Here is a 24100-nt window from a genome sequence, read left to right as displayed (position 1 = left end):
AGGATTTTTCCCACGTAAGAAGACAGAGAAAGATAAATATTCTTACGATCTATAACTTATGGCACCTCGTTCCTTCACGCTTATATTTCGCCAAGATATTTATCTTTCTCTTTTTCTTTGTGATCTATATATCTGTGCATATTCTTAACTATGCACGACCATGAGATTAGGTGCAATGATATTAGCAACGAGGCGCCACCCATCGAAAGCTATACTTATATCTCGAATGGTTGATTCCATAAAAAAAGAAAGAAGTAGATAAAGAAAGAAAACGAATTATCAACGTAGAAAACCTGCGACATTTTGTAAATTATGTGATTTAGTTGCATTGACCTAAATGTTTAGATGCAACATAGTAAATATTTGTTGATAGTAAGTATTCTATCTAATCATAAAATAATACGTATATATATATATACATTATAGAGTCTCTCAAAAGTTATTATTTATTTCGAAAAATAATTGGAATGAAGAAAAACAGGTTTTTATGACATGCAAACTCTATTTATTTCAAAACGTGTCATAAAAATACTTTGATTGATATATCTGTCTCCACATAGTGACCATCATATTTAATGTTCTGCAGAACTTAAAAGTAATAAATTCTTTTCAATATTTTAGAAGTCCTACAAGTCGATAATTGCGAATCCTCTTTTCGCATTTCATGCCTTTTATTTTACATGTTACCAAGGAAATTCGTTTATTTACCAAAACGAAAAACAAAGTCATCAAAAAGAAAAATTTGATGTCACTAAAATAGATAATGATTTTTGATACATCCTGTATTTGAAACATGATGTATTCACGTATTGGAAAGTAATCCTCATTACGTTTGATTAAAACAAAGATATGAAAACTCATGAAAGGAGATAAATCGTTTCTTCTTGGTATATTTAACCGTTAGATTGGATCGTTTCCATTAATTCGCATAATTCATAGTTCCAACGTTCCGACTTGCCCGTATTTCGTATCTATCGTAGAGTAGGAAAAATGTGTAGTAGGAAACGTTTTCGTTGCGGCTAGCCAGGAAAGTGTTTGCTCCATGCTGTTTGACCTATCTGTCGTCATTTCGCTTTAACACGATTTCGACGTCCTAGAGAAAGGGCACTTCTTATCCAGTTTCGAAGAGACTTTTGGAACTTATATATATTAGCACAATTTAATTAATATATGTATTATATGCAACATTGCAGGACTTTTGATACTCTGATTTTGAACGCCAAGAAAACGTTTTTAAATTGATTTTTTTCTATTGGAGAAGTTTTTTCTTTGAATTTGTTTGTTTGTTTTTTTCTTGATTTTCTTTTCTTGAACTTGTTCTTTTTTAACACTGTTAATATTTTGATCTGGTCTAGATTATTGATCTAACCCTATCCATTATTATTTTTTTATAACCTTTGTATTACATGTGTAATTAATTTTGACGCAATACATACGATTTTAGTTATTTGTGTTTCGTTAAATTTTATTTCATTTTATTAGGACAAAATTTATCGTCAATTCATATTTGAAGTTTTTCATGTTTCCTTTTTATACGACAAATTGTTTTGTTAAAATAATGTCATTATTGTATTAATTATCGTTTAAATATATTCAAGAAGTGATTGGTTCAACATTATGAGATTTGCATCAAGTTATAGAAAATTAAAAAAAGAAAAAGAAAACAGAAAAGAAAAGAATTAATAGAAAAAGAAATGAAACAATGTTATGCTCAGACATCTATATTTTATTAGAACTTTTTTAAAAGAACGAAGAGAAACTTGGAATCGATACATTCTCAAGCAGAAATCAAGTTTGATGATGATCTACTTTGGAAGTTATCATTTAATCATTTTTTCTTCCTTTTCTCATCTTATATCCGGAAATAGATACTGCAATATTTTTTCATCGTCTTCCCTTTCGAATCTCTATCGTGCTTTTCTTTTTCACCATCCTACTTATTAGTTTCTGGTTTATCTTCTGCCCTTTTTTTCTTTTCAATGATCAGAGGAAGATTGAGGAAGAGAGAAAGAGAGAGAGAAAAAGATACTTCTTCAGCGAGAATCGAGTTAGAACCATTTCAATTTTCACTTTACCATATCACTCTCTTTCTCTTTTTCTCTCTTTTTCTCTCTCATACACACTCTCTATTTTTTTTTCTGTCTTTCTCTCTCTCTTTCAGTTTACATCTCCCGCTATCGTCCTAGCCTTTCCTTTCCTTTCGACGCAAGAGCTTTCTGACTTTCACGTCCTTCAAGAAAAATTACCCTCACATTGTTGCCCTGAGTCACGAATGAACGCTGATTCACAGCTCGTACCGTGTGAAATTTGACGAGAAACGTTTAAAGATAACGATCTGTAAAGAGAATTTTTTTATTTTCATATGGGATCTATTGGAGATAACGAGAAGTTTCTCATTTTTGGGAGCGCTTTGTTATCCAAATATTTTTTCTTTCTTTTTTTTGAGTATATAAAAGCATTCTATTTTTAGCGATCGCCAATGTGTTAAGCGATAAAGAAATTTTTCAAAAAACGAAAAAGAAAAGAGATAAATAAATTTGTGGATAGTATATCTAGGCTCTATTTCATTGTAGATATTCTTTTTCTTATTTTCTTTAAATGTGTGCTTTTTCGATGAATTTTGAGAGAAGATAACAATATATAAAACGTATAGAATATAAAGTAAAACGTGATGGTACTTCAATCGTTATCTAATTGTTAATTCTGCGGAGATAATGCGATTGAGGCATATAAAATTTTTCTCGAAGATACAACTTATGTGTTTTAGTCTATCAAAATGTGTAAAATATTGATAGTTTCCTTCAAATATAAATTTTAAGTATTTTGATAATAATATCTATATGCTAAATATATATATATATTTATTAGTAATATATTATAATTATTAATTTCTATTATAAGATTATTAAGTACTTTGAGAAATAGTTTCAATAAATTTTGTTTTTCTTTTCTATTTTAACATTTTTTATAAATGTACATATTTAATAAATGAATATTTTTATGTACTTATCAAAATATGCATTTACAATTTTTTCCGAGATTAATTTTGCAATATAATTTTGGAATGACTATTAGATATATCACGATTTTATAATAAATTTTTAAGATCATGATCTCCGCAGTAATACAAATAAATTTAATAAAATTTTCATTAATTAAAATTAGAAATTAGAGCACTACGATGCGATTTAATCTCTGTTTGATAGCATCTTTTTCTTCTTTCGACACATAAGGATTCGTCAATGGATCCGAATTTAATCTGAAATAAGAAAAGAAAAAATGAAACAATGTTTATCATATACGATATATTAAAAATTATAGAATAAGAAGAAAGTTATGTTTATATTATGCGATAACGTGAAAAATACGTAATCTTAATAAAGATAAAAAAATAATTGAATTGAAAAAAAGAATAAGTCAACGTAATTCGATTAGTGTTTCGATGTCTTGTAAGTTTACAATATTCGTTTCTTTCTCTCAATGACTTAATTAACTAATTACCTGTAATATTGTGGCGCTAAAGCACAATTCACGTTGTACCACCAATCACAAGCAAAGTCTTGCTGATTAAAAAGAGTCCCATTAGTGCACAGAAACGAGGCCCCTTGCTGACCTTCTCTGCCATCGTGGCATATATGATAGGCCTGAAAAATAACGAAATGGAAATAATGATACGATAATTATTGGAAATTATACTTAAAATTAGTAGCATGTAATTTCAAAAATGTTTTTCATTAACAATTTATTTATATATTATATATTAATTATATATATATTAAATTATGAATAATAATTATTATATTAAGATATACTTAATTATAACTTTTAAATTGTACTTAAGATTAAAAGCGCATAATTAAAAAAATTTATATTATTAACAATATGAGTAATTAGAAAAAAATTATAGTTAAGATTAGAAGTGTATAATTGAAAAAATGTTTCAATTATGATTATGTTCAATTAGTTAGAATAATTAAAAACAAATAAAGTTTATTTCTCACGAGTAGAAACTTTAAAATGTAAATAAAAAGGTATGAAGTAAAATGAAAGAAAATAAAATAAAATAAAATAAAACCAAATAAAAAATATATATATATAAAACATAAAAATGACATATGTATGTAATATTGCTTCAAAGAACCTTGGTGAGGAGTCTCGAGAAAAGTAAACGAGGAGAGAAAACTAGTGACATTCTTCGCGAAGAAAGTTTGCGACGTCGCGGAAAGTAAAATCACGATGCATGACCGTAAAATACATACATGCGTTTAAACATACGTTTGAATCATGTTAGAGTTATATATAACACAGTGTTTTATAAAATTTTATCGCAAAATAAAAGGGATAGAAAGATCTATCTAATTACTGCTTACATTTCGATTGATTATCTATGTCGTTTTTGAAATTTTATTAAACTCTGGTGAAATATGTATTAATATTTTAATTGAAATTAAAAACGAATTTTTACGTTAATGAGGGAGACGAAAAACGTAGCAATGAATGAAAAAAAAAAAATCGAAGGAACAAATAATTTTACACGCAGAAAAGAAAAAGAAAATGCAAAAGAAATTTTGTACTCTTTATCAAAAAAATGAAGAAGGAACAGTTTTTGTGAAAAAAGAAAGAAAAATAGAAGCGAAGTTCTCTTTTAATAAGAATAAATGAAAAAATGTTATTTTTTAAATGAAAAAAGAAAAGAAATTGGATATATTCTTAAAGTTATTACGTATAAAAATGATTTCTCAAGTAACATATGTAATCGTCAAAAGTATAACGTCCGTGTCATGTTGTAAGTCGCAAGTCGCATCGAAGAGAGTTTCCTGGGTTCTTCATTAACTGAATTAACATCAACGACTATTCTTCCACTATAAGAAATAAGCTACACCCTAAAAACTGTTGCTTCATAATTATACGCTCTGTTTATTCGATTATTCCTTGAGCTCACGATGCAATAACTACGAGAAGAGATAAGAATTTCGGTGCAAGCCATGAATTGGAAAGTGATTTCGAGAGGTCTTTAACGTTGTCGATAAATATCGCGAAAGTTATTTACCCTTTGGGCAAATATTTTTTCTTTTTTTTTTACTTTCTTTTTGATTGATCCGAACGTGATAACGTTCTCCATCTTTCTTTCTTTTTTCCCGTTTTTTTTTTCCTTTTTTTTTTTAATTTATTATTAAAAACTAGCTGTCGAAAGTTCTTCGATCGTCGGACAATAAAAGAGAGATATACTTTCCCTGAAAGAGAATTGCATAACACAACTCGACACAATATTGTGGATTCGTATCAGCGTCGAATGTAGAAGTTACATTTTTTTAAGACGTTCTCTTTAATATTTTTTGTTTTCTCATTGTTGCTGAAGCAATATCTGAAAGAGATAGAAAATCAAAAAAATGTCTATTAACGACCAACGATATCGATGAAAACCGTTCACTTTTCGATAAAATAAAAAAGAAATTGTAAGTAATTTGTTAGCAATTTTTTTAAAACGTTGTGAAAAGAAAAATAGAAATAAAAAATCGTTCATGTATAATCACGATAAATAATGTGTCACAGCACCATGTGCGTTTCCGCCGGAAGTTTTTGAAGTTGCCTTGAAGCTTGTATAATTCTTTGCCGTTCTCTCTAACGTTTTGTTTTTTCACACAATCTTTTCTTACATTCGAGACTTTTCATATAACAATTATCTGACATTTCTTTTTCTTTTCAATTTAAATTAAATCTTAATTTAATTGTCTGCATAGTTTCTACATATGTGTATATAAGTTTAAAAAAGATATTTTATTATACGTGAAATCTATAATATATATTTAACAAACATTACTTTTTGAATATGAAATATAAATTAATATTATGACAAATGAAAATGAAGTGAATGTTCAAAAATATACGAAATAAAATGAAAGATATTAATTAAGAAGATTGAAATTGCTTCATCGAAGAAGAAAAAAGAAAATATATAAATAAATAAAAATATTTTTAATCGAACTAAGAATAATACAAATTATTGTTGAATAGAACAACATATAATCAAGGGATTCGAACGTAATTAAAGATTTCTTAATTATCATTCTCTCGTTTTCCGACCTATTGCGATGTCTCAGTAATTTGCTTCGATAAATTACTGAGATAGAATTCGTAACTTCATGAAATTGCTACTTCACAATAGAATAAATGAAAATCTGTCAATTACAAATAATAACATAAGATAGATAATTGTATACGTGATTTTATATTTGCCAGATTAATCTTAGATCAATGTACGTAGATCTCTAAGGTAATACGCGTTAAAAAGTAACAGTATATAGTTTAAGATATTCGCATGGTATGGACTTTCATTGCAGAAGTCCTTGATTCAGGACGTTCTTTCCAGTTTATTAATGTTGGAAAATTCAATCTCTAAGCTCGCGGAAGGATTGCAACATGGTTGAAATATTTCAAATGTTCAGGCTTTGAACGTTCTCTTACCTTTGTATAATAAAATTAATGATTGTATTTTAGAATCTATGGAAAAACTTTTTTATACAGTTATGACAAATATTATTTCATTACAATCGAATAGTTACAACTTTAAGAATTTCAATAATTACGATTTTCATAGTTTTCTAATTATTTTTTTCTCATTTGTTTTATACTTTAGTTTCTTACAATTGACACTAATTTAGAATTTCTTTAATCACAGAATCACGTTTAGAATTTGTACGATCGCAGTTTTTTTGGTTATTTTAGTCATTTTTATTATAATATTTTCATTTATTTTGTTTCTTTTTCATTCTTTTTATGCTTTAAAATAAAAAAATCATTAGGCAGGTTGAAAGTTGCCATACGGAACAAGCATAATTTTTATTGATAAAAAAAATAATTCATAAAGTCATATAATAGTTGATTTACCTGACAACCGGTCTCTACATTCGCGTACATTCCTGGTACATGGGGTACATGAGCACAAGAAAAACTGGTCTTTGGAACGCTGTGATAAATCGGATAGTCTACTCCAGGAATACCGGGAATCTTACTGAGATCTTGTTGATCCTTTTTCGGGTATTCTGGAACTACAATTGGCCTTTGGAACTTCACCACAGGCTGGAAATTTTGATAGCCATCGTCGTAATAATCGAAATTCGCTGCACGTTTCTATGAAAAAAAAATATCATCATTATCATCATCGTTATCGTCGATAATAATACCCACGTAATATAAGATTTAACGAGTTTCTTTACTCGTTTTAAAGAATGTTCATTAACAAACAAGAAAGAAGACAATAATAATAATAATAATAAAAATAAAAAAAAAGAATTAATGTTTAGCCAAGAAGTGCGACAGAGATAGATAATTCTTAGCCTTCATTAGGCCCAAGGTAAGATCGTTTTTCGTCATAATTGTTATCGACATTTTATCTTGTCGAGTTGAAGAACGATTAAGTTTGATCTGGGTATACTATAACATCTGTGAAATCGTAAGACGATGATAAATGATTTGTAAGTACCATGATTTCACAATTATTATTATTGTCATTATTATTATTATTTTTTTCTTTCACATTTCAAGAGAAAGATAGAAAAAAAGAAGGAAAAGAAAGAAAATTCATGGAAGAACGTCGGCGTAAAGAAGATGTCCTGCGAACGGACCAATTACAGTTGTTCGCGAAATACGAATTTCATGCGAATTATACTCATTAGCCTCTCACCGGACGGTTTCTTCGCGATCATAAATATATTTTCATGGAATGCAACAGCGGTTTTTACATTCACTGTGACTGGTAATTTTACTTCTTGAACTGCACGATGAGACAACAACAACGGGGACGGTTAGATGAATTAGGCTTTTTCTTTCTTTTTCTCTTTCTCTTTTCTCTTCTTTTTTTCTTTTTTCTTGTTTTATCTTTCTTTTGTATTATTTACCTGCTGAACGATGCTGCTAGTAACGATGACTACCGCGAGGGTGGTAAAAAGCAGAGCGACAAGGACACCGTGACTACTTGGCATGTCCGCACCGGGTTTGATGATAAACGAAACTAGTCCAGCTTCCGTTGAACCGCGAGAGAGAACACTTTGCCAGGTGTGTAAGAAATTATGTCACAGTTGAGGGAGAGAAAGTCTGCCTGTTCTGTAACACGAGTTCACAAACGTACTCCTTCCCTTCTATATCCATCTTATCCCCCTCTCCCTATATTTCTTTATATACCTGTGTATGTACGTATACGTATATCAGCCTATGTATGTATCTGAACTAACGTAAAATAATTCAAACAGGGCCGCAACTAAAACTTCGTTGTTCTCTTTTTATTTTATCTCGTATTATTTATTTGTACCGTCGTTGTTCTATATTATCAATCGAATTGGTGGGATTAGGTTAGATTTTTTGATTCGTAAAAAAAAATTAATTCGACGTTTGGTTACTCATTTTGTATTTTTTTTTTTTTAGAGATTAGAATTTCGCTTTTCTATTTTCTTTTCTCCTTTTGAGATAGGATCGTGCCTGAGGTTCTCCTACCAACAATGTTAAATATTACAACGCAATTCTAACGTAATAGTTTGAGTAAAAAAGATATAATTTCGTGGCATTTTACCAACGTAATGCTGATATTTAGAGAGCTTAGGACCTGTTATTCCACTGTATCGCAGCTATGTTATCAAAACGGTGTAGTTGAGAAAAGTCTTACAGTATAGCAAGTTAATTTGCGAGGTTAATGTTTTTATCTGGTTTTCTTTTACACATTTTTTTGTTTGATTTACAATATTGATCGAGAGAATGTTCAAATTTTACTTTTTTGTCTAAGATAAGTGAAAAAAAAACGGCAACTTTATATTACTATACGTTTTGTAGAATAAATTATTTTATTTGAAAAAAATTGAAAATCATTATGTCTGGTAATTAATAGAAATATATTTTTTTTCTTTTTGATAAATGTATGTTCCGAATTTTAAATATACTTTAAATAGATGTAACATTATGCGAGGCTGTATATCGTAAAATCATTCTACAGGATTACTAAATGGAAAATACAGAAATCTGTTATACCAACATCAGATAATTAATCATTTTTTTTCATCAAATATCTTTAGAAGTTTTCCTTCCTATACGCCATACATACTCGTGAACACCCACGCGTGTGCCGGCCGTCACAAGAGCCTCTCTCAAGAGTCTCACCAGAGACTAATAATTCATAAAAATTAATAAAAGCATATAAGTAATAAAAGTATATAAGTAATAAAAGTAAATAAGAATAAATAGAAATGACAGCGAACATAAGTGCGAGAGAAAAGTCTTCTGTGCGTTTCTCAACAAATTAATTTAGAACTTTGATATATTTAATTTATTTACCTGTCAAAATATTACTAACAATTTGAAATGTGATTAATTCAATGTTTAATTGATATTAGACAGAAAAGAGATTTTGGAAAAAGAGAATTGAAATATGCAGTCATTCGCCCGGTAGTACTTGCGTTCTAACTAAATTATATTTATAATTTAGTTATAGATTTCTTATATAAATTAGAAAAAGATTTTAATATGTCACAAGTACTACCGACCCAGGTCCCACCGCGTGGAGGTAGCTGCATATGGGGACCCACGGTCTAACGGGGACTCTACTCTAAGTTCCACGATCCGAGATGCCTTCCGCTTCGGGAGCTTCGGGCTTCTCAGCAAACTGGAGATGTATAAAACCCCGCTTACAGAAAGCTCCACCGTCCACACCGTCGGCTTCAGACATCTCGAGACACGACCGGTCGTGTCTATTTCGATTTCAAAAATCAAAGCGTAGTCCTCGGTAGGACTTAATCTCGCGTTCGCGAACACCCACGCGCGTGCCGGCCGTCACGCGCGTGAGTGTTTTCCCTATCATTCGCGTACGGAAGCAAGGAGACATACCCTCCCTGCGTATAACAAACGTTATATGCAGAGAGGTTCCTTTAACTTCCGTGTAGAAATCCCAGGATGATCCGTCCCTCGATCACCTAACCTGAAACAGAAAAAGAATGAAAGAAGAAAAGATAAACATGTAAAAATTATATGCAAAATTATATGCAAATATAGATAATAAAAATCAAACAATAATTAAAAAAATACAATAATTAAAATCAAATATATAATTAAACAATAATACGAATTAAAAAATAAATTAATTATTAAATAAACTGAAAAAAACAAATGTACAATTAATACTTCCCTGTAAAAATTTAATTTCACGATGATCGATCCCTCGATGATCGGCCCTTCGATGATCTAACCTGAAACAGATAAAAAGTAATAGAGTAGGAGAAAAAGAAAAAGAAAAAGAAAAAGAAAAACGAAAAAGAGGAGAAGAAAAGATAAGAAACGAGGAACGTGCTCGTGAAAAAGATGGAACTCAGAACAATGGATAAACATTTAAAAGATCATTTCACCAGATAACAATCAGAGTACTATAAATCAGTTTAATTTTTCTCTAGTGAAGGAACGAAACCCGCCTAAGGCCCACACCCAAGGGCCCCACCCAAGGGTCCCACCCGAGACTAATGATTAATAAAAATTAATAAAAGTAATTAATATAATAAATAAAAGTATATTATTGATAGAATTATCAAAAGTCTATTATTACTAAAAGTATATAAGTAATAAAAGTAAAGAAGGATAAATAGGAATGACAGAGTACGTAAGTGCGATAGAAAAGTTTTCTGTGTTTCCATATTAATTTTATAACTCTATTAATTTAGAATTTCGGTATATTCAATTTATCTAATTGCCGAAATATAACTAACACGGTAAAGTGTAATTAATTTAACGTCTAATCGAAATTTAACACAAAAGAGATTTTGGAAATAGATCGAAATATGCAGCCATCCGCCCGGTAGTACTTGCGTTATATGATTATATATACAATTTCGTTATAGATTTTAGATAACATATATAATTTAATTATGAATTTTAGAAACAATTTGGACATAGATTTCAATATACCGCAAGTACTACCGACCCAGGTCCCACCGCGTGGAGGTAGCTGCATCTGGGGACCCACGGGCTAACGGGGACTCTACTCTAAAGTTCGCGTGACCGGCGTGATCAAATAAACGGCGTTCAATAAAACGAAGTCCCCGGTAGGACTTTTAATCGCGCCCGAACACTCCCGGGAGTGTTAGTATAACGGTGACTCTAATTCGCGTTCGCGACGTCCACGCACTACCCAAGAATTCAGGCGGCTAACTGGAGGAGGGTCAGTCCACGCTTACGGATAGCAGATCCATACCACTCGGCAGCACACGAACCGACAAACGACCGGTCATTATTCGGTTTAGCAATCAAACGAAGTCCTTTACCGTAGGACTTTTAATCGCGCCCGAGAACACCACGCCTGTGCCCGCCGACACACGCGCGAGTGTTCTTCCTATCCTGCCCGTATTCGCGTCTAATGATCGATTATGAACCGAACCTTTCGACGACATAGCGGACTCTTGCCGATATATCGAAATTCATAAAAAGGAGGAGAAGCAGAAGAGAAAGAAAAGAAAAGAAAGCCGGAACATGCGCGCATGTGAAAACGATAGAATTCGGAAGAAAAGAAAGAATAACCGGAAGGTAACACATGCACGTGTGAGAACGATGAAATTGAAAAGAGAAGATGGACATAGAATGTAGGTACGCTTGACCAAAACTAGAGTACGAAAATCGAGCTCGATTTAACGATACTGAAAGGAGACCCGCAAAGAAGCCCACGCCCATGAGCCCAACTGATGAGACCCACCCGAGAGAATCTTTAATAATTAATCTGGTGTATTCATTTCCGAATATACAAAAGATATAAGAATCGATGTAAAACGTATGAACTTCGACGTTTACTTTGGAATTACATAGAAAAGATTTTGGATGAGTCTTCAAATATGCAGCCATTTGCTCGGAAATACTTGCAGGCTATAAGACATGAATACATCACAAGTACTGCCGACCCAGGTCCCACCGCGAGGAGGTTGCTGCATCTGAGGACCCACGGGCTAACGGGGACTCTACTCTAAGTTCCACGATCCGAGATGCCTTCCGCTTCGGGAGCTTCGGGCTTCTCAGCAAACTGGAGATGTATAAAACCCCGCTTACAGAAAGCTCCACCGTCCACACCGTCGGCTTCAGACATCTCGAGACACGACCGGTCGTGTCTATTTCGATTTCAAAAATCAAAGCGTAGTCCTCGGTAGGACTTAATCTCGCGTTCGCGAACACCCACGCGCGTGCCGGCCGTCACGCGCGTGAGTGTTTTCCCTATCATTCGCGTACGGAAGCAAGGAGACATACCCTCCCTGCGTATAACAAACGTTATATGCAGAGAGGTTCCTTTAACTTCCGTGTAGAAATCCCAGGATGATCCGTCCCTCGATCACCTAACCTGAAACAGAAAAAGGATGAAAGAAGAAAAGATGAACATGTAAAAATTATATGCAAAATTATATGCAAATATAGATAATAAAAGTCAAACAATAATTAAAAAAATACAATAATTAAAATCAAATATATCATTAAACAATATAAATTAATAAATAAATTAATAATTAAATAAACTGAAAAAAACAAATGTACAATTAATACTTCCCTGTAAAAATTTAATTTGACGATGATCGATCCCTCGATGATCGGCCCCTCGATGATCTAACCAGAAACAGATAAAAAGTAATAGACTAAGAGAAAAAGAAAAAGAAAAAGAAAAAAGAGAAGAAGATAAGAAACGCAAAACGTGCTCGAGAGAAAGATAGAACTCAGAACAATGGATAAACATTTAGAAGATTATTTGACCAGATCATAATCAGTTTGCCACAAATTTGTTTAATTTTTCTCTAGAGAAAGAACGAAACCCGCCTGAGGCCCACACCCGAGGGCCCCTCCCAAGGGTCCCACCCGATAGAAACTAAAGTAATTAAAATGGAATAATTCTGAATTTATTTCAATTTAAATTTATAAGAGAGAATCAAAATGAAAAATTCTCGACCGTAATCTAAACGAATATTCTCTTCCCGTAACGTGATAAAAGATAGAACTTTCCTCAAATCTGGGTGCGTGTGTTTTAATTTCATACGTACTTTTATTCAGTATATTTTTATTTTTTCCAGCTTGTAATCTCTTATAAGTGTAACATATTATACGTTTTGTAGTAATGCTTTTAATATAGAATTTGATTTTATCAAAATGATAAATTATAAATTTAATTGCACTTTAGAAATTAAAATGTAAAGAAAAGAAAAATTTACTACTCGACTTTAATAAGAAAAATGAATAAAATATGTAATAATTTTATTACACGTTCTATTACGCATACACGTAACAATGCGGGAAGAGAGATGGAATGTAACGTTGTCCGTGTTTCTGAAGTCATCATTATTATTACATAAGAACATTTTGAGTGACCACATGGTAAAATTAAAATGTGACTGAGTGCCATTTTCGAAGGGTTTTGTCAAACCTTCGAAAATAACTCAATAGTCTAATAGTTGCCCTCTTGAGCCACAATTTGTGGTGCGTCTACAGCATATAGCCTCTTCTTTGCTTCGTGCCTTAACAACTACAACAGTATTCGATAACTACAGTTAATGACAAAGAACTAAAACCATCGTTTACTTTAAAACATGAAAGAAAAATAATAAATATAACGCAACTTTAAACCAATTCTGAAACGAAAAATCGACAAAGCGTTTACTAATGGTCACTCAATGCTCTTTTACTTATTAATTACAACCAATCACTCGTGCCGATTCGGACCTTTCGTCCTCGACATGATTGAGTGATCGGAGGGACTTAAAAATTAACTCACTACTTAAGAAGTTCTGCGATGGCTCCAAAACACTCGACCGCGATTTAGGTCGAAATTGAGGGTGGATGATTCGTAGTTGGTTGAAAATGAGGTAGGTCGACATCGAAGTTGGTCGAGATCCTCTTCAGTGATGCACTGACTCTAATTCGCGGTAGTTATTTATTAACGAACGATCACTGAATTTATTTCGCGAAACTCTATTATATATTATAAATACAGTCTGTGCGACTGTTAAGAAAGCAAATAACTTTACGAACAAACACTGACTCTAACGACTGCATTGCGCGCAGTCTATGCAAAAACACTTATGGTTTAAATCCCGAAACGCGAACGAACTAACACTGCTTCTACTTCGCGATAAATTTATTTTAGCGATACTAACACTCGACTACATCATTGCAACGCGCGCGATTGCAATGAAGTTCTGAAACAAAAATATAAAGGAAATAATTAGTATCCCTGTTATAATATAAACCGTATAAATCAATCAACAAATATGTAATAGAGAAATATACTTACTTTAAGTCTTTGTTAATACTGGCACGAATTGCATCTGTGAAAATTTCTAAGTTCCCTCGTTGAAATCCGAAGCACAACTGAACTAGTAACTGTCATAATCGGTCAAAGGACTGAGTTTGTTGTCGTCACGGGTGGGAGATTATCCCCGCTTCACCATTTAATTCTAAAACAAAACAAATCGTATAGAATATTGAAAAAATGAGTGATATAAATATGTACTTACATTAACCCTTCTCTTTTACTTGCGGAGCGTGCGTACCATGAGGATTCATATGCGAATGGTGGAAATTCGAGGCATGACTGGACCTACTGTCAAAGGCGGCCGCCTTATATCTCCTCCGAGTGGCAGACCATCCCCACCACCCCGTTTCATTCTATAACGATAGAAGTCGTACAGATTATTGAATGAACGAGTGATCGACTAATGTATTTACATTAACCCTTTTCTTTTACTTGCGGAGCGTGCGTACCATGAGGATTCATATGTGTATGGTGGAAATTCGTGGGATGACTGGACCTACTGTCAAAGGCGGCCGCCTTATATCTCCTCCGAGTGGCAGACCATCCCCACCACCCCGTTTCATTCTATAACGATAGAAATCGTACAGATTATTGAATGAATGAGTGATCGACTAATGTATTTACATTAACCCTTCTCTTTTACTTGCGGAGCGTGCGTACCACGCGGATTCATATGTGTATGGTGGAAATTCGTGGCATGACTCGACCTATTGTCAAAGGCGGCCGCCTTATATCTCCTCCGAGTGGCAGACCATCCCCACCACCCCGTTTCATTCTATAACGACAGAAATCGTATAGATTATTGAATGAATGAGTGATCGACTAATGTATTTACATTAACCCTTCTCTTTTACTTGCGGAGCGTGCGTACCACGAGGATTCATATGCGAATGGTGGAAATTCGTGGCATGACTGGACCCACTGTCAAAGGCGGCCGCCTTATATCACTTTACGGGTGGCAGAGTATCCCCACTACTCCATTTAATTCTAAAACGATACAAATCGTATAGATTATTGAATGAACGAGTGATCGACTAATGTACTTACATTAACTCTTCTCTTTTACTCGCGGAACGTGTGTCTATTAGTATTGAGATGCTCACTCGTCGGCGCACAAAAGGAAACTAACGAAATAATAATCAAAGTAAATAAAACAGAAGAAAACTAATTCGAAATTCTTATGTAGCTACATAGGAAATGTGTACGAACGAATAAAAAATAAAAAAGTATTTGCTTGTGCTACTTACCTTTGCATTAAAAGGACGAATTTTTCTAAGAAATAACGAATGAAGCGTACTAATTTACACAGGTCAGTAGTTTCGCAGATTGGAGCCAATGTTTTTATACTGGATTCCATGGATTTGTGTGAATGTGTGCGGCATCTGTGTGACAGCAACGAGAGAGAGTATTTTTGTTCGCATATTTTCCGATGAAAAAGAGATATTTTTGCAAAAAATGATATTGGTCAATATCTTAATACTTTTCAAAATTTATATAGATCAATAATGATCGCAAATCTAGACTAAATCTCTGTTTTTTCTTACCTTATTCCGATCAATTTCTTCTTCGTTGCAGCTTCTTCTTCTTTCAAAACCATTAGAACTTCTGCCTACCGACGAGTACATAATAAGTACTTTCGAATAGAAATTATTTAATAATTAATATTTATAGAACAATCTATAAACAAATATAATTAAATATCTTGCCGAACATTTACAAACGATATTGATCATAGAAACTTAAATTCATTGATTATTCGATTTATTACCTAATCGTTTCTTGACTTCCGAAGTAGGAGAGAGAAGAAGCATAGGTTGATACATACGCGGGAATCTACGCATTTGGCGGATATTTTATGACTTATAGAAAACACTAAAATGTTTGACAACCATTCTCAATGATTTTTTTGCAATTGAATACTATATTCTGTGCTATTTTTTCAATAAAATATTAAGAAAAATTAATATATTTATTAGTGCGTTATATTTTTAAAATGACGCAGATGTGCCGCTTCTAGCATAACTAACTAATTTCACGTTGTAAATGACGCCATTGCTGCTTCAGTTCGTATCAAGCAGACACGTCGCCCCGTCCCTCTCGTTAATTATAGGTAATTAGCAGATTTTTTTTAACGTACACCTGATTATTATACACCAATCGATAGTTAAACACGCGATTTTTAAGAGGCCGCGTTCACAAGTCGAAATATTATGGCGTTAACGCATATACTTAAAAGATATTCACGAAAATAAAATCAGCCTTTCGTTGATCTCCCGGAGAGCTATTGCGTCGAATTTTTGTTCACTTTTCCAGTTGATTTTCATAATATCGATACTTCTCTCGCTTTTTAATGATGCTCTGATCAATAATTTTACGTTTATAATTATGATTGATCGATATTTCGTATTATATTCAATTTTCATATATATTCAAACACAAGCACACACGACATGTATGGACTTTTTACACATTATATATACACATCACTCTTCTAATCTTCTCCTTTTTCACATACACTTTACATACGCTTTTAATTGTATCCTATATTAATTGAGATTTCACATTTTTCAGATATTCAAGAATTTCACGAGATAGAACAGTAGAGCGTCGAATTAGAATCAGTGTTAGTGCATCGTTTTTCTGTGCCGGAATCAAGAGGATGTTCGTTGTTTGAAGGATCAACGTCTACTGTTGGTTAGTGAACTTCTTTTTTTGTTATTTTCTGAGTAATTGTGAAGGATGAGTAAACATAATCCGTGATTGTATATAATGCGATCGAATTCTCGTACTTTTTGAAGAATGTATGCGTGTATAATATACGTATATATGCGCATTGGAGGTACGGTTTTTACGAATGTTCAGTGTTTTGCCGAGGTCGACATTAATTTGTATGGGTGTACTGTCTGTGTAAAAAAATATCGGTATTGTTTCTTTCTTTCTTTTCTGTAAGCCAGTCCAGTTCTTGGAATTTATATAGGTTAGTCTGTCTAAAAATAATACATATTTTCGTGGTTTAATTGCATTGCTTATATACATTTCAATTTATTAGTTCTCTATAGTACATATTACATATGTATCATTTCTTCTTCCTTTCTTTTCGATAGTCGCGCTTTCTCGATTATATACAATTATTATCGATACATGATACATTACTACGATCGTAATTATTCGATATGTGTAAATAAAAATCCGAAGAAGTATTATTTTTTACATATACTTAGAAGATACATTTGACTCATATATATTAGATATATATACGTGTAAATACATCAAATCATCGAATTACTTCGATTTAAAAATTGCTCATTATTTCGCGCGTAATATATAAAGCATAGAGATAATATAGGTACTTGTGATACAAGTGCGTATCTATTTAATATGTCTATATCGTTAAAAAATTTAATTATTTCATTAGAAAATTATTGTCTATGTTTAAAATTCGAATTAATTATATTTGTCATCCGTATCGTATTATTTACGCACCTCTATTATATTTTTTATTATTTTTAATTGACAAATGTAGTATTTGATTTTACCCGCGCTGTACCTATGATGACGTCACAGGATCTACTTTCCTTCCTTGCCAGTGGTCTAGTCGCCATCTTGGACGCAGTGACATGTGTACACGGTGTTTCGTCGCTCCGCATAATTACAGGTAATTAATAAATTTTTTCTAACGTACACCGTCTTCCTATATATCAATCGATAGCTAAATGCACGATTTTTATGAGGCCGTATCGGCAAGTCTGGGCATCATCGCGTTTAAAAGATATTCACGAAAATAAAATCAGCCTCTCGGAGAGCTCTTGCGTCGCATGTTTTCTTCAATTTTCCTCTTTTATTTTCACAATATCGATACTTCTCTCGCTTTTTAATGGTGCTCTGATCAATAATATTGCGTTAATAGTTGTGATCGATTGATATTTTGTATTAAATTCGATTTTCTTATACGATCATACACGTACACACGTATATACACGTACACACGTATATACACGTACACACGTATATACACGTACACACGTATATACATGTACACACATAGACAGGCGGAGGGGGTTCGGTCATACACACACACTTTTAATCTTTTTCTGAAGTAATATAATCTTACTTCTTTCAGATTTCTAAGAATTTCTACAATACAGAGCGTCGAATATATCAGTCTATACATCTCTTCGATACACATGTAAGTTTATTTTATTTCAATACATATAACGAGGCTTAATAGAGAGAGATAGATAACATCATTTGTTTCTTTGTAAGAAATTTCTCGAATCAAATCAAAACAGAAACAGTCGTGGGTCGACTCTCTCTCAAGGCCAAAGAAATCTTTATTCCTATATAACATTTGGACGAGTACGGACGAACGTATTGATTAATTTCGTTTTAATTACGCATTTTATTATATTATAGAAATTATATTAGTTCATAGGATGGTATAGTTATTTTTATTGACGCTTTTCAGATTAAATATTATATTTTCTATTCTATTTATTTTCACGATTATATGCGCATATTTTAAAATTAAAAATCTGTATTGGAATACATATAATGAACTCCTAAACAAAGAGCAAAAGATAGCATATAAATAATAGCTTTAAAGTACCCTTACCAATTGCCGAATAATTCTTAGAAATGAGTCTCCGGCAAGCAACAAAAGAAAAAACATTCGTACGTGATAATATTCTACTATATGTATATTTATATACATGTTTTTGTATACGCTGCTCTGTACGTAGTATTTAGGCAGTATCGACAATAGCACGTGTAAACAATCTAAGGACGATCAAGAGAACGACCTTTCTAGTTCATCTCTTCGCAGTTCTTGTTTGTACCAGCAGCCGTCCAGACGTGTTCAGACTCGTTCCTGCTTTATTAATTTTGGTTCGTATAATTTCTCATTTATATTATATATAATATTTTATAAACTTGATTTAATCATTTACAATTTATTAATCTTATTTCATATCATATTAGATTTCAATATACTTCATTATATGTTGAATACTCAACTTACATTTACACATGTGTGAACAGATTCATATATATAAATTTACTTAATCTTTTTCTCTATTAATAATCTTTTTGAATTCATCGTATTTAATTAATCTTGAAAATAATTAATAGCAATTATCCTGTAGTTTCTATTACTCTTCGTCCTATACGTACAATGTATAGACTTTAAGAAAATTTAAGATGTAAATCACATGTATAAATTATATGTAATCTCGTATATACACATATTTATACATATAGATACACAATCTTATTCTATATTAATAATACTTTGAATATTTTCAGGTTATTATTCGTCATATTGGTCAATATAATATTCATCATTTCGTTTGGACGCCTACATATTTGATAGCAGTTATACTTCCTCCTGCTCTTCATATGTAAGTGTACACAAATAAGTTTATCTTTAAGATATTTTTATTTCATTTCAATTAATATAACAAATTCTATATTAATTCTAACGAACTATCTATTGTGTTATACGACTTCGTGTTCTCTATAGTAGTCTTATTATAAGTTTCTATGCTCTATTATATCAAGAACTTTTATTATATAATATTTTATATGTTTTTTAAACAATTTTTATATGGATCCCCATACGCAGCTACCTCCTTGTGGTGGGATCCGGAAATCGGTATTGCGAACGTTCGTATATTTTATATTATACAACGTACGCACTACCGGGCCAGAGGCTGACGTTCGGTGTATTAGAAAATAATTTTGATTAAATATTAATTTATTAAAAATTTGTTGAAACGTATTTTACATTGAATTTAAAGTATATTAAGAAACACCGAGAATAATGAAAATGTAATTAAAGTATAATAAAAGTTAAATTAAAATAGAATAAAATTTCAAGATACGTTTAATCGTTTAATTAATATTATAAATATTATAATTTCAATTTTACTGCTCCTTGTCTAGTTTTACTTTAATGCTATATCTATTTTGATTTATAGGTATCCACGCAATTAGTATACTTCTGTAAACATATCCCTATCGCGATTATATCTATTTTTAAACGATAGATACAACGCGATTTTGATCGTTTGCTTTTATATTCATTTATTTTAATATAGTTTACAAGTTTTGCAGTTACATCTTTTGAATAATATATATTTTTTTTAATTATTATAGCATACAAAATATGTAATATAAGTTCATAATTTAAAATCATGTAATTTGGATGATATGATAACGATATTTAATATTTAATATATAATATATAATATTTAATACTATATAAATTGTAGAAGTAAACGCCACAGCTTGCTTTAACAATTTTTATTCAACAGGTCTTCAGTTGTAGATCGCGCGCAATGCGATCTTAGAGTCAGTGCTTGTACGAAACAGTTTGATTGTTTTGCAACCGAATGGGTTGCTTTAAAAATAAAATAAAATACAATCGCGAAGTAGAGTCAGTGTTGTTCGCCGTTTAGAATTTCTCGGTCGCGTTAATAAATCCAAAACAAGAATTTATGTCATATTCTTGTTAAAATTATATGTTCGCCGCGTTGTTAGAATCATTAACACATTTTCGGCCTATTCGGTGGAAGAGGATTGCGTTGCGATAAATATTGTAATGGTCGAAAGTGTGAATTTAAAAATTCATCCTCTTCATCTTTACCGACGATTGTAAAGCTTCGTCTGGATACAATTACATGTAAGTATATTTCTTTCTTGCAATCGTAACTCCTCTCGTTGGTCATTTAAATCATATATATATTTTTTAATCATTTTCATTCATTCATAAATATATTAGTTCGATATGCAACATATAATTAATCTTTTTTTGTTCTTTTTTGTATTACAGATTCATCGATTCAACGATTCAACAATTCATCAATTGAACAATAATTTCAACCAACTTCACGACATCATTCAACCTCCTACGAGGGGGACGAGTGTTTTGGAGCCATCGCAGAACTTCTTAAGTAGTAAGTGAAAAAATTTAAAGTTCCTCTGGTGCCCATCATGCCGAGGATGAAAGGTCCTTATCGGCACGGGTTACTGGTTGTATTCGCAGACGTCCCATGTCCGAAACGAGCAAAAGTGTCCGTGATTAAAATCTTTGATTTTATTCACGAGTGGTCCCTATGTTTAGTTAGATATTTTCTTGTGAATATTTTATTATTATTATTATGTGCATATATATAGCTCAGGCCAGGGTCTTCTTGTTTCAAAGTCGTTTAATTTACAGTGCTGTTTATTAGCACTTTTTCTCTCTTCGTTTTTGCTCGCGATATTAGTAATGAAATCGGGCATTCATTTACCCGATTTCGTATAAAGCATATAACGTGGTTTACGTTGCATGCATTGCTTCGTACTTAGTCCATTTAATCGCGATTTACTTCGATATTTCAAAATATCGATTTACCAACAAATGAGCAAGAAGACAAACCCCTTCCGCGACGGATAGATTCTGGCAGTTAAGTGGTGGATTATAATCCCGTTCTTTCATTAGAACAGCCATTTGATGAAAGGAGTCGTCCGAGGTTTTTTATTAAAATTATATATTCTTTAATAATGAAATTTCATAACTGCATAATGCGTATGCATATATATGAGCTATGTGCATATTTCATCCCTCCATGTCAACGACTGCCTACCGCGGGTCGCTCAAAGGCCCTTAAGCGGTGCATACAGGTGGGGTTGCAAAACTATTTTTGCCACTTATTATTTTTTTACCACTTTTAGTGGTAAAACCCATATGTGGTGGTCACACTCATATGTGGTGACCGCCTACCATCATCCATCCTTGCTTGAGCTCTTGCTAATAAGACGTGCAAAGAGACTCTAGAGTCACAGTCCGTTTATATTTTTTATATATATATTTTTATATATTTTTTTATATATTTTTTTATATATATTATAAATTAATCATTTTTTAGCTCAGGATTTTCAGCACTAATATACTAATACCCCTTTCTCCCCCCATGCTTTCTGCGTTCTCATCTATGCGTTTAACCCAGGTGTTACTCGTGTGGGTGAGAAACAGTCAGTGTGGTTTTAGTTTTAAGTTTTCCTCTTTAGCGGCTGTCATTGTGCTGGTGATTGCACGGTGTACCTTGCACTTGTATGTGCGTTTTAGGAAGTGCATTGTACATCGTTTCGCGATAACTTTTAAATAGATATATTATATATCTAATATACGATTATATCAATATCGATTTGCATAATAGTTACCACATTCCTGTGGAAAATTTTAAATACTCGTATATATTACTAGTATCTATATGTATACTAGTATGTACTAGTATTTTTTGCTTTAGTCATATATGCAATAATCATTAGCCTTGGCAGTCGATTTCAGCAAATGGTACGTACTCCTATATATATTAGAAAAAATACGTGGTTGAACTAGGGTGTCGGAGGTGCCCCGGGGCATGCTCTCTAGTGTAGGCTTTTGCACCCTGGTGGAGTGTGAGAGAACCGTGGAGTGTATGTGTTGGTGTGAATGTTTGCACTTTTTAAATATAGGTCATAGGCAGGCAGGTAGCATACTTTTCTGAGTGAATGTGTCAATTAATTTTAAGTAGGTAAGGACCGGGTAAGGATGCGATTTCCACTCAGGAGTGGGAAGTCCTTTCTCCGGGGATTTGTGAAGTTTCAGCAAATTTTACAATCTTTCAGCATGGCTGAACTTTATCTTTTTATATTTTTTTTTAATTTTTTTTTCTTACATCTTTTGCTGACACTTTGCATACGCAATAAATCAGTATCAAACAGTTCGCAAAACTTTGCACCCAATGAGAACATCAGATACATCCCATATCTTTTGAACTTAGCAAAGGATTTTGAATTAGTTCGATACTTAGTTTTAAATTAATTCTTGCACTTCGCGATTCTTAAATTATTTACCATCTATATATTTCTTATTTAGAAATAAATTATATCTGCATAAGTAAAATGAAAGTATTACAATTCTTGTGATCTTGACATTTTACCGAAAGTATATCCATCTTCTAAGTGCAACGAGTTAATGTTAGTATGTAATAGGTTCATCGAATAGAATGAATATTATATCTGCTGGAGCATTCGATTAAATGTGCCTGTGTTATTGTGTACGTTTGGTGGATTCTTTGAGTCCATTAATCGTCCGCAGGCTAGGATAACTTTACGGTTTAGTTCGAATATTTATATACGAATATTTTACTTTTATTTTTTATTTTTATTTTTTTAATCGGATAAATAAATAAATAAATAAAAATCGTTAGAAAATCGAGACGCACCTAGGCAGAGTAGAAAACGCAGTTGAGAATACGTGTTGGGACTCGTCAGTGCCGTTTGGGGTGATTCATTCGCGAATTTTGCCATACTTCAGTGGTTATACTACTTAGAAGAAGTCGATACTTTACGTTGCAAGCGCTTACCGCTCGTTAGGTTAAGAAAAAAAAAAAAGAAAGAAAAAACAGAACAAACCTGCGTGCGAAAATGTGTTTTCACTTCCCAACCCCTTAGCTTGCGATCATTGCGTCTCGTTCAATGCGTGCGTTTATACGAGTGGTTTGAGTCTTGTTGCGTAAAGTGAGATCAGGTCGGGATTAGGTCGGTTTAGCTTAGGGACGATTTCGTTCTTGTAGTAGCAACCACTGCAGTATGTCAATCTTTGTGGGTGCGTTGCTTCGAACGGTAGGGCGTTTTTTGATGCGTAAACTTATCTTGCGTCGCACGTAAGGAATGCTCCAATGCAGTGGTTAGGGCACGAAGCAAGAAGTGGCTGTGTGCTGAAGAGGCCCCCACATATATGTGGCTCAAGAGGGCAACTATCGACTA

General features: G+C 32.4%; 1 protein-coding gene across 1 annotated transcript; it reads right to left on the bottom strand.

Annotated features, from left to right (window-relative positions):
- Positions 1 to 1698: 1698 nt before the first annotated feature.
- On the bottom strand, positions 1699 to 9548 carry LOC127066056 (uncharacterized). The gene is made up of 4 exons (XM_050999296.1): positions 7899 to 9548; positions 6889 to 7131; positions 3502 to 3644; positions 1699 to 3259 (listed from the first exon to the last, which is right to left on the bottom strand). Exons 1-4 carry the CDS (start codon positions 7980 to 7982, stop codon positions 3169 to 3171), a joined length of 561 nt encoding a protein of 186 aa, XP_050855253.1. The 5' UTR covers positions 7983 to 9548; the 3' UTR covers positions 1699 to 3168.
- Positions 9549 to 24100: the final 14552 nt, after the last annotated feature.

This window comes from Vespula vulgaris, chromosome 9 (genome assembly GCF_905475345.1).
Source record: "Vespula vulgaris chromosome 9, iyVesVulg1.1, whole genome shotgun sequence".
NCBI classification, from domain to species: Eukaryota; Metazoa; Arthropoda; class Insecta; order Hymenoptera; family Vespidae; genus Vespula; species Vespula vulgaris.
This window is presented reverse-complemented; position numbering and strand designations above follow the sequence as displayed.